Raw genomic sequence first — 12804 nt, forward strand, 5'->3', positions numbered from 1 at the left:
ACAAACTTGAATAGCACATCAGTATTTAGAAATGTCTTTTCCCCTTAGCTTTTGGATTTATATCAGACAAGAGGTATGCAAGCAAAGCTGTCATTATGCTTGTTCTGTGTAGTTGAAAATATCTGATTTGATATTTAATCTGATTGGACAGTGGAGGCCCAAGAACGTTATGTACCTGAGGCAGAGCACCTAATGCTGCCCCTTCTCTTATACCCATGTGTGTACTCAATCTCACATTCACCTTTTCCTCCTCTGCGGCAGCAATACCTGATACTGCATGCCCTCTCCTCTCACAAGCTGCTGACTAGCTATGAAAAGGGGCGGGGGTGGGGGGGAGTGGAAGATACAATGAGGAAAGGGCAATAGAATACTGGAGACATTCTGTAGGATGTCTTTGGTAGTCTACCACTGTTTCCATAGCATATCGGAGGTGCTCTGTAGAGCAAACCAATACTCTACTGTCTTTTCCTCTTTAGTTCCCTCTCCTCTTTTGTAACTAGTCCTGTGGTGTTTCAGAAGCAGACAGAAGAGGCAGGTGGTAGCTGGTTCCATCATGAAAAAGGAAAAGATAAAGAGGCGGTGAGGACAGTCTTAGAACAGCTTTTTGCCAACAGGTGACTCTGCCACTGGTGAGCGAAGTGCTAATCCAATGGGGAAAGGACGCAGGTAAGGCAGCAGGAACATTTTGCTGTTCCACTGGGCCAAGATACTCAATTGTTTAAGGTGACTGCCTCACCTCATGGGAAGATCATCCCTGCATGTATGATGTTTCAAATTTATTCTAATTTTTTCATGCGTCTATTTAGATTTTATTTATTTATTTATTTTAAAAAGCATTATCAGATTATATGGTTTAAAGAATATATGGGCAGTATTGTTTCTGTGTGGTGTGGGTAACAGTTTCACATATAAACACAGGTTGGTTCCATGCAGTAAAATACATTGACATACTTCACATGTTTAAACAGACACTTATATCGAAAGGAAGTATTTATCATATACTATTACAGCACCTTAAATCACTTAGTATAAGTAAGGATCAAAATAGTCATCATTTCTTTCTTCTTGCTGTTGCTCTTCATGATCATCTTCTGCTTCATCATACTCTTCTGGTGTTAGATATCTCCGGAACACTGGAGTTTTCAGCTGTGTTGGCTGACTGGCACTAATTTTTTGTTCACCATAATAAATACTGCGTATGTGAGGAAAGCAGAAGAAGGCGTATGTGCTTATTGGGGCTGTGAGTTTATTTTGGTCTACACGAATATAGGTTAAGTGGTTGAGGTTCAGTGGATCAATAGAAGGACACATTAAAGTAACATTTATAACTGTAAAAAAAAAAACACATTATTTAGTTAACAAGCTAAAATGTTAAGTCCAAACCATTTTTTCTAAAACACTGCTTTGCCATTAGGGATGTGCATAAAACCGGTTCGCCCAGTTCGGTTTGGGTCCGAACCGGGTCCGAACCGGGAGGGGGTGGTTCGATTTTGGTTTTGTCCGAACCACCCCCTGGTTTGGTTCGGATCCGAACCAGTTCAGATCCGAACCGAACTGGTTCGTTTCTCAAAAAGTAGCTAGGATGGTAGCTGGCACCCAGGGGTACCTGTCACCCAAACCCCAAAGCAATTGGACACTCGTACGATTTTTAATGAATTTTTGAAAATTATTTTTATTTTTTTCTCATAGGATATAATGGGATTCGAACCAGACCATTATTCCTTATTGTGGAGCACCCATGGGTGCCAACAACCATGCAAATCCTGAAGCAATCAGACACCCCTATGATTTTTTATGAATATTTGAAATATTTTTAATTATTTTTCTCATAGAGTATAATGGGACCTGAACCAGTCCATATCCCCTATTGTGGAGCACCTAGGGGCACAAAAGCAGGGTGGGTGGTAGACAGGCAGGAGTGCCTACCACCCAAAAAATCCCAAGCCAATTGGACACTCTTCTGATTATTGGTGAATTGTTAAAGTATTTTTGAATTCCCCATAGAGAATAATGAGGATTGCAGCAAATGTATAGCTTCACGTCGGGGGGAAAGGGGTGTCTTAGAGTGCAGTGTGGTGGCTGGTAGTTCCTAGGGTGGGCAAGGAAGCTACCTGAATTATTTGAAAGGAATTGGGCAAAGGGGTGATTATTATTCCTCATTATTCTCTATGAGGAATTCAAAAATACTTTAACAATTCACCAATAATCAGAAGAGTGTCCAATTGCCTTGGGATTTTTTGGGTGGTAGGCACCCCTGCCTGTCTACCACCCACCCCACTTTTGTGCCCATAGGTGCTCCACAATAGGGGATATGGACTGGTTCGGGTCCCATTATACCCTATGAGGAAAATAATTAAAAATATTTCAAATATTCATAAAAAATCATAGGGGTGTCTGATTGCTTCAGGGTTTGCATGGTTGTTGGCACCCATGGGTGCTACACAATAGGTAATAATGGCCTGGTTCGAGTCCCATTATATCCTATGAGAAAAAAATAATAATTTTCAAAAATTCATAAAAAATCGTACGAGTGTCCGATTGCTTTGGGGTTTGGATGACAGGTACCCCTGGGTGCCAGCTACCATACTACCAATTTTCAGGTGTCCGAACCGGTCCGAATAGGTTCGAAACAAACCACCCCCGGTTCAGTTCAAATCCGAACTGAACTGCCGAACTGGAACCGGTTCGGACATCCCTATTTGCCATTGTAGAAGCAGGCATGCTAGCCAGGAATCCAGCTGATGAATGCTTCTGTCATTGTTGAATCACTTAAATGAGGACATTTTTTTTGTCTTTATGTAGCTAACTACAAGTTATTACTAAAAAAATAAATTAAGGCATAGTAGTGCTTGAAGAGTTAAAATGAAGCCACAGTTTCATTATAAGAATGTAATTTTCTTTACAATAACTTCATTGGCTATTGGCTACAGCTTTTGGCATTTAGTGAGACTACCCCCACTGTTCCATGTGTTCGCTTATGTGTTTCCGCTGTGACAGAGGGCATTAGGAGTTCAGCAAAATGCTCTAGTAGAAGTGCCCACTTACTCCATTGCACAAAAGTACATGTGTAAGGGAATAGACAGAATTGTGGAGAGGTGCCACTGTATGCCTGAAGCTGCTCCTTATGCTCATGTTTTTGTTAATCAGGATACCAGCCACCATGTCTAATTCAGTCTCTGTGTGTGGAGAGGGCGTTATTTCTATATATGTAGATATGGTCTCTTGGTTTGAAGTTGTTCTGGCTCCCCGTGCCCCTCCTGAGAAATAATCCTGTACAACTGGAGCTTGTAAATGTTAATGGAATTGAACTTCTGGAAGTTCTCTGACCTGAACAAACAAGTAGATGGGGCTTTACATCTTTCCTTCAAAAAAGAGCAGCAAAAAGTGACACTAATGAACTTAGAACATCCCTGCTGGATCAGGCTCAAGGCCTATCTAGTCCAGCATCCTGTTTCCACCAGTGGCCCACCAGATGCCTATGAGAAGCCCACAGCAAGAGGTGAGGGCATGCTCTCTCTAGCTGTTGCTCCCTGCAACTGGTATTTACAGGCATCTTGCCTCTGAGCCTGGAGGTGGCCTATAGTCACCAGACTAGTAGCCATTGATAGACCTGTCCTCCATGAATTTATCTAAGCCCCTTTTAAAGCCATCTAAGCTGGTGGCCATCACCTCATCCCATGGCAGATAATTTTATAGTACTTTCTTTTGTAGGTCCTAAATTTCCTGGCCTTCAGTTTCATGGAATGACCCCTGGTTCTAGTGTGATAGAGGGAGAATTTTTTCTCTCTGTCCACTCTCTACTTTATGCATAGTTTTATATATTCCTATCATGTCTCCCCATAGTCACTTCTTTTCCAGCCTAAAAAGCCCCAGATGCCGTATCCTTCCCTCAGGTGCTCCAGGCTCCATCTCATCTCAGACCCCATCAGTATATATGTAGTTGGGTTTTTTGCCCTGATATGCATCACTTTATACTTGCTTATACTGAACCATGTTTGCCATTTTGTCGTCCATTCCCCCAGTTTGGAGAGTTCCTTTTGGAGCTACTCACAATGTGTTTGGGATTTCACTACCCTAAATGGTTTATTGTGTTCTGCAAATGATAACACTGTCACGCACTTGCCTGTGGCCACAGTATCCATCTGCCTCCCTTCCTCTGCTCTTGTTCAAATTCTATTGAAGTGGCCTCAGAAGTGTTGGGGAGTGGGTTAATTGTCACTCTGTTTATCCACCAGCCATCAGAGAGAGGAGTCAGACCACTCCTCGCTGGGATTATCTAGGGCGAAATCACTCCCATCTCTCCTCACCTCCTCATCCCTGGCCATCCAAATTTTAAATTAAGCTCTGCAATCAGGGCAATCCCAATCACACTCTCCCGACTCCACCCTTTCCAATCTAGCTGCCTCCCTCCTCCAGCTTTTGCTTGTCTCGCCAGCTGTTGAAGCCCTGCCTTCTCCTCTTCACCACCAGAAGGCAACCTTCTAGCCCCCGGTCTGTTGATCCCCGGGTTTCCTGGCTCTCCCTGGCAACTGGGAAAGTTCCCTGCTGGCTTTGACTGTACCCGGGAGTGATATGGCTTCTGTCTTCTTGGCCCTGCAACTGAGTGAGTGATTGGGCCCCACCGGCCCGACACACACTAAATGACACTTCCTCAATATGAGGGGACTTGTACAATTTCCCAGCGGTGTAGAGCTTTTAAAAGTAAACACCTGCACCTTGAATTGAGTCCAAAAATTCCCTAGCAGTCTAGTAAATTCCCTAGCAGTCTAGAATTTGGTCTCATCCTTCCATGACAGTCAGGTGATGAGTTGCAATATCCTGCAGCCATGCAGTTTCTGAACTCATTGCAGTAGTTAGTCCTAAAGGTTATAAATGTATGGACCAGGTGGTCCTTATTTTCCAGGAGAAGGTGTGGCTAGTGTATGAAATGAAGCTAACAAAATGTGCCTGCCAACTAGCTGGGTCCCAGAGAACTCCCAGACTATGCACCTGTTTTGATGGGGCTTAGCAACACATTAATAGCTAGCAAATGCACCACACTTCCTCATGAACAACAGTTCCATTTCATCTGGGTTCTTCTTCAGTTTATTAGTCTATATCCATTCAACCACAGACTCCAAGTGCTAGCTGAAGATCTACAACTAGCACACAGCTCCCTGCCACTGGTGTTTAGTAAAAGGCATATAGAGCTGACTTCATAAGGTTGCTTACAGCGAATATCATAACAATCATTATTAAACATCACAAACATCATCATTCTAGCTTGTTGCAGTACTTTTCCCTTTAAAAAAAGTATTTGATTTTTGGATCATATAATACTGTTATACCCCAAAGTTTTCCAGTTCTGTATTTGTTTCCCTTCTACTCGCCAGTACATCCGCTTTTATCTCAGGCCTTAGCCTAGAATCCAAGATAATTTTGAGGAATTTGCACTGGTGTTCATCTATTCCTATTGTTATCCGCACTATTTAAGGTTCTTAGGTATTGATTTGACATAGAAACTATAGAAATTCATTTGTCCTAATTTGATAGGGAAGAAATTTAGAGCGCAGAATCCAGCCCTTCTCACTCCAGGTGATATAGATAATAATTTTATGGTCTACTCAAAATTAATATAAGCCTTCATGTTACTAGGTAATCTAAAAGAAAAGGAGAATATTAGAGAAACGAGCACTGTTAAAGTTATTGAACTGACCTTCTATGATGTTATCTTCTATGTATAAATGCTGTAGGCTTCTTGGAATATAGAATGCTTGCTTCAGTTTATTGTGCCCAAGGTTGAGTTCCATGAGATTAGAAATGTTAAAGGCATTATAAGGAACTTCATGCAAATTGTTGTATGACATTCTTAGAGCAATAATTTTTGGGAGCATCTGGAAATAATTATTTGGAATGAAAGCGATTGAATTATTTTCAAGGGAAAGATACATGAGTGAGACTGGTAGATCAGGAGGCATGGATTTTAATCTGTTGCTGCAGAGGTTGATCTGCATAAGGTTTTTCATATCTGAAAAGTGTTTTCCATGGAGTTGAGGATCATCAAGGTAGTTGTTGCAGAGGTCAAGCATAGTTAGATTTACTAAGCCATCCAGGGTTTTGCTGGGTAATCTGGAAATTTTATTGAAACCCAGGATCAGTCGTTCTAGTCCTCTGGGTAGAGGGAATGGTATTTCTTCTAACAGATTATGTTCTAAATGGAGTTGCACTAGGTTTGAAAGTTTTGCAAAGACGCCAGTCTCAATCATATGAGACTTAATTTTGTTATGGCTGAGGTTAATTTCTCTCAAGGCTGTAGCATTAACAAATGACTTAACAAGCACAGCTTCAATATCATTGTACTGTAGATAAAGTTGCCGGATGTGAGTGGGGATGTTTGGTATTGTCTGAAGTTTACGATGATCACAGTACATTGATACAGGGAACGTAGGTGGACATAAGCATTCTCTGGCACATTCCGCAGGTATGGTAGGGTCAGGAATGGCATATTCTACGTTGGGAATAAAATGGAACACAGATGGATATTCGTTATCCAGTTCATTGTCATATTCATCTTCAAAGTCATAGCTTTCATACTGACAGATTACAGTGACTCCAAAGAGAAGAGGGATAGTTAACAGTTGATTTAGTATCCTCATGTTCGGGTTCTGATGTGGTCCTGTGAAAGGAAAAAACAAAATGTAGTATGCAACTAATAAGAAATGGTACAGGAAATACCAGTATCTGTGTGATTGTCAAGAGGTTGTCATTGGAAAAAATGTTTTGTCTAAGGAGTAACATAAACTCATATAGCTCTTGGGTAAATGATATATCCTCTAATTTTTCTCCTGACACACACATCCTTTTAAAACTCAATATATCTTACATTTTAGACTACTGTATACTACACATAAAAATCACAAAAAGCTACCAGTAAAACAGTAAGCTAGAGTAAGAGTTGGGGGGAAATGGTTACTGTACACTACATTTTGTGGTGTCTAGTGGAAAGGGAGGAAAGCAGAAGTGCATTTTCTAGAAAAGAAGCGTTTTGCCACGTTGGCAAGTGCAACTATGGTTAATGTGACCCATCTCTAAGATACCATGTAAAAATAACCAACTGCCTCAAAGATTTAATGTGATTTGCTTTCAATGATAAAAATAAATAAATAAATAAGGGAATTATACTGACATGAGCAAACGTAGTTAACATATGACATTTTATTCCACCTTTTTTTCCAGTAGCTCAACGAAGAAAACTACCAGCAAATAGAACATCCATAGTCTAGCTTCTGTAAAAGCTGAGAATTTGATGAAACCTCATACTGGCTCAAGGAACCTGAGAAATTATACAGTGGTATATGCTGAGGACTAGAAAAATGTGTGGGGAAAGGGGTATAAGGAAATAGGGCAGCGTAGAGCTCGGGTTCAAAGAGATGGTGGCATGGGATGAGGACAGATAAGAAAGTGCAGTGTGAGAGAGGAATCTTTGTAGGTAAGATGATAAAGACCAAAAGAATGATTGTATTCAGGGGCCACTGGCAGGAGCTCATCTCTCAGTGGCCAGGGGATGAGCTCCTGCCAGTAGCTCCCTTACTTCCATTGATGTTGCGTGCACACTAGTGTGCATGCCAACCACACCTCATGGATCAGCGTCAGACGTGTGAGGGGGGGCGGTAGAGAAGAGAGGCTGTGCAGCCCCTCCTACGCCTTCCCGGACAGTGCTTCGTTCAAACTGGGTGTTTCTTTCTCTTTGAGCAAGGCAGAGAATTGCTCAGAGCAAGGCAGAGAAAGAAAGTACCCAGTCAATGTTTGAATGAAGTGCCAGCTGGCAGTGGGAGATACTGGCCACATCTCCCTGCATCAGCATGGCGATGCAGGGCACATGGCCAATCCTGGGAAGAGGGGACTCTCAGCACCTCTTCTGCTCCTTCCCAGTCAGTCCTTTGTTCAATGGCTGGCTGGGTGCTTCTTTCTCTGCCTTGCTTGGAGGCAGAGAAGTGAAAACAATAACTATATTAGCAATAATATGGGTCCTGAAGATATTATTTGAAAACTGTTTACTTGGGATGCATCCCATTTGGTCCCTTGGATGTAGTTTCTAATGGTGTGATACATTTCTCTAAGCCAGAAGATACATAAAGGTCCTTAGAATTGTATTTGGTTAGGTAGTAAGCTTCTCACAGTGCCTTGTCTTTGCCTAGCATAGGACTACTATGATGATGTACATCCCTCCAGCTTTTTCATGAGACTTATTCATGAAAACCTATTCTAGTACACAAAATTATTCTTTAGCTATGGAGTATAGCAAGGATCCAAATGGGTCAATGAGTTTAGGTTTTAATCTTAGAGCTGCAATACTTGGTTGTTTAAGCTGAGACTTATTATTCCTCTTGGATCTGGGAGCTCCCAGTTGTCACTTCCCTCACTGAGCAGGAATCTAGGTTTCACAGCATCATTCTGGTCCAGGGATGTATTTTTGCACTTGCAGGTTAAACACTGTCCAGTTGTTGTGTCTTCCATGGAGCAGTGGGTAGAAAAGAAAATAGCCAGTCTGATTTTTTTCTGGTCCTCCCCCAAGTTTTTTACAAAGAAATAATTTCTGAACTGCTGTATTGTAATATAATGGAGAGCAATTAAGATGGTAAAAACTGGCCCCCTACTTTTTTTTGGCACACCCCCCCCAAACATTTAGGCTAACTACAGGCTTGAAGAAAATTCCACCTATATCTAATGCTCACAGTACTAAGTCTTTTGATCACCAGCTATATTATAAATGCCTTCTAACCATTATCTCTTGGGCAACATCTTGGAAAACTTCAATCAAATTTTTCTGATGTTTGAGATGCCATCCTCAAAATATCTTTTGTAGCTCTAGCACTCAGGAGTTTAGATTGCTAGATTTAAAGTACTGAATCTATATTGCTAGATTTAAAGTTCTATGGCCAGCTGGCCTCCCCCTTGTCCTGGAAACTTTGGCTTCTGACCTAAGCAAAATATGTGCATAGATAAGCTTTTGATGCTGGGAGGAAGGTAGCTTCCATTTTGATCAAACAACTGTTACATGCAAATTGAGCCAGTGCAAGCAACCTAAAAAGACAAAACATCCATCCTGAATTCCTTGCACAACTAATGAAGCTGGAGTTCATGGCAAAGCAAAACCAGAGGTCTTGAAAAAGATGATTCCTGGAAACATCAAGGCAACTTCTTGGAAACTACTGAGATTTGGTACAATAGTCCTTTTGCTTGAGATTCGACCATCCCCATCCAAACATTTCCACTACATCATGAGCCAGAAGATTCCCCCACTTTTGTTCTATTAATTTCCCCACCCTATATCTGCCCTGGGAAGCCACCCAGTCAGTGCTCAATGAACGCACTCGCTTACCTCTGCTGCCCCTCAGCTATGAACTCAAGAAGGTTAATCCAAGCAATCTTCTTTCCTCCTTTCCTCCCCTCACGTGTTTGAGATCCTGCCCACCTCAATCCCCAGGGAAGTTGTATGTGCTGTAGTGCTAGACTGATTACTGCCTAGAATTGGAAACTTGGACTGTGGAGTCAATAGCTGATGCTGGACATTCCTTTTGTGGTCTTGCTATGAGCTAACCCTTGTACTTGACTGCCTTGGAACCAGTATTGTCTTTTGCTACCTATTGGTATGTGGCGTGCCTTAGCCCTGAAATTTTGGTGCCACTCACAGCTGCCTGACTAACCAAGCCTCTATCCTTTACCCCTCCCTCTCTCCTTGGGAGTTGCTTTCATTCCCTGCACACCAAGAGTGCACTGAGATTGCCAAATTCTTACATGGTATATCTGCCTGCCTTCTACTGAAATAAACTATTTGTTTTCAAAAGTCTTCCCTCTGAGTCTACTCGCTTCTCTGGGGTACCCTCATGTTGTCCTGCAGTGGTCTGGACTGCGATCTGTTTGTTGTTCATGCTTGCAAGTTTGGTTTTGACTAACTCCCCCCCCCCCCCATTTTGGTCTCAAAGTATAGTTACACACATGAGTAGAATGCACAAAAATGAGCAAGTGTGGTAACTGCTCCAGTACTGAAAACCTGTTCTGTGACTCTGGTTCTGGCTGTCTTGTAGGTAAACAAAAATCTTTAAGGAAAGATTCTAGAAGGCTTTCTAACTGAAGGTCTCTGCAACAATCTTTGAACTTACTGTGGAGTTAATCTTCTCTGGCTTTTAATTTCTTAATTTTCCTTTCTAATGTGATTCCCATTTCAAAAGCCTCACTGGCTGATTTTGCCATGGACTCAATTTTTTCATTCATGTTCAAAGTTAAAGAGAAACTCAGCACTGTAAGATTTGAGATTGGGAGCTCTGGTTTTGTTGAATTTTTGCCACAATTTAATTAAATGAGCTCTGTTTCTGTTTGCATTTCCTGGTTGGCCAAGCTGCAGACACAACTCACTATTTCTTCTTCCCCTTCAGAGGCCTCAATATCTGTCTCCAATAACTCATCTCTTACTTCAGAAGTTCATGGTTTGAGACTTTTGCTACCTGTTCAAAATGTTAATTAGTTCTTCCTCCTGTTCATTGCAGTCTGATTTTATTGGCTGTCTTTTAAATTATTTTTGCTGGTTGTGGCATCACTCCCCCTCCCAGCCACTTTCCTCCTCATTAAAAGATACAGAAAAATCCCCATATTGCAGTTTAGAAAAGTTGCCAACCTGAGAAAAATCCATAAATACATAGGGCCATCCCTCTTTGTGTTGCAATCCCTTTTCAACCTTTCCAGGTAGCCTTTATCTTAATTCCTTAATCCACATTCCTAATTACAATCAAATTTTAAGTATATATAACTACATTTGCTCATACAAAGGTACGGTACATATTGTTACCCTATTTCCTCCTTCTTGCCCCTGCTGCTTTCCCCATTGCTGAGTTTAGATGATGATATCTTTGTGAGCATGGGTTTTTCTGTTTGCACAGAAGACTTTATCAAGTGTCATGATGACATTGTGGAAATAACTGCAGACTGAGGAGCAACTTACACTTGAGATGTGCAAACCTTTTCATAGCTCTCTGCATAATTAATGAAATGGTGCAGAAATATGCTTTCTGCATGTGCAAGGAGTTCATTTTGATGCTTTCCCCCTTAGATTTCAACAGTAGGCGTAACAAAATAGACTGCATGATCTGTTTCACACTTATGATCTTATTGTTCTCTTTTATTCTTACTTTGAACAACTTTTCTCAATGAAAGAATTTTATAAAATAATCTAAAGCTTGCTGAAATTTCCTTGACATTAGAAATCACTAAAATAAAAGTCTTTCCTTAGTCAAAAATGACTGCTCAATCTACAATTAATTTGAGGACCCATGCTAATAAAATTGAAATTGACCAGGAAACAATAGCATAATCTGATATCGCTATAAGACCAAATATTATGATATATGATTGTGTACTCTAATTAAGTTTTTAAAATGTCAAGCTCAGATCCATGTTTAGTATAAAAGTACAATGTTGTGTGGTTAGCTGTTTTCATTGCCAAATATTACAAAGGATTTGTTCTTGCCTTAAATGTCAAGAATGGGTCCAAGGCTTGTAGTCCTCTCTCAGTGTTAAAGGGTATGAAACAATCAAAATGAGAGAACAGATGGAAAAAATAATCTAGAAATGTTTAGGGACCACACTAATAATTAAATTGATCTTCCTTTACTCTTCAATGTAAATGTGCATTGTACTTGTTTACATAATAAAACAGTAAACAAGAAAGATATGCAAAGATGGTATACAATGTTAAAATGTCTTTTGAATCCAGTTGTTGAGATCACAGAAAGTTGATGTACAAATCCAATAAACTGTTCTTTAAAAGCTGGCTAAATTCCACTTTGGCAACATTTGCATAGGCTTTGTTCTTGCAACTTTTTGTGATGGCAATATTAGGGAATTCTTTCAAAACATGTTTTAAGAAATAGTTTTTTCATAATGTAACCACATCATTTTCTAAGCCGCCTTTTCTCTCCACCAATCCACTGACTATACCATTACTACCAAGGAACCCTGTTCTTCCAGCAATTTGCTCATTTTCTCCCTAGTTACGTTATCTTTCTCTTTACTTCACTTTAATATCCCCATCTTTCCAAAAACTGCTAAGAAAATGAGGTTAAATGCTTACTTTTCTGTATCGCTTACTTAAAGCAGGAGGGAAAAGATACTTCTTCTTCCTTCTGAAGCTTAATTACTGGAGAGACTGTTCACCCACACCCTCCCTCATGTCAAATCCAGCTGCCTCATGTTTTCCTTATCTAGATTTGGCCTCAGATTATTAGCCTTGTGTATCTCAATGTATATTTCCCAGTTCTCATGCTTCCTCATATGCAACCTAGTTTTTCTGAACTCAAATTCATTTTTAAAAAAATGAAATGCATTAAATAAATGTTTTTTAAAACCCTGAAACACTGTATGACATTGGCAGAAAATCTCATTGAGCTACTAGATGAGATTATTAATTCCAAAATTACAGATTAATTGCTTGATTCTTCCTCATTTGAATGATGGAAATGCAGACAAAGGCTTGTACAGAATCTTTGCAAGGCAAGTGAAGCAATGCCATGCAGCTCTGTCCTGTTTGTCTTTTCCAACCAACCATGCTGCAGAATCTTTACAAGACAAGTGAAGCACTGCCATGCAGCTCGGTCCTGTTTATTTTCCAACCAACCATGCTGCAATACCATTCTAGCAGAATATTGTGCCACATTAATGGAGTTGGTTGATTTGACAGCCATTAGGATAATGTGCAAGGGGTATTAATGTCACCACCTTCTGTACCACTAGTCTATCTCTCTTAAAAAAAACAAACCCAAAAAACTCTCT

The 12804-nt window shown here is 40.5% G+C and overlaps 3 protein-coding genes across 3 annotated transcripts in view; 1 reads left to right on the forward strand and 2 right to left on the reverse strand.

The window, feature by feature from the left end:
- The window catches only part of OGN (osteoglycin), a 46039-nt gene extending 45726 nt beyond the window's left edge, over window positions 1–313 (reverse strand). Inside the window, exon 1 of the mRNA XM_053301079.1 lies at window positions 176–313. The gene's annotated coding sequence lies outside the window, so the exon portion shown is untranslated. The remainder of the gene's footprint in view (window positions 1–175) is intronic.
- CENPP (centromere protein P) overlaps window positions 1–12804 on the forward strand; it is a 281077-nt gene that overhangs the window by 85771 nt on the left and 182502 nt on the right. The window lies entirely within an intron of this gene.
- On the reverse strand, window positions 1024–6635 carry OMD (osteomodulin). The gene is made up of 2 exons (XM_053302692.1): window positions 5696–6635; window positions 1024–1328 (listed from the first exon to the last, which is right to left on the reverse strand). The coding sequence occupies exons 1-2, from the start codon at window positions 6633–6635 to the stop codon at window positions 1024–1026; spliced, it is 1245 nt and encodes a 414-aa protein (XP_053158667.1).

Source organism: Hemicordylus capensis, chromosome 2 (assembly GCF_027244095.1).
Source record: "Hemicordylus capensis ecotype Gifberg chromosome 2, rHemCap1.1.pri, whole genome shotgun sequence".
NCBI lineage: Eukaryota > Metazoa > Chordata > Lepidosauria > Squamata > Cordylidae > Hemicordylus > Hemicordylus capensis.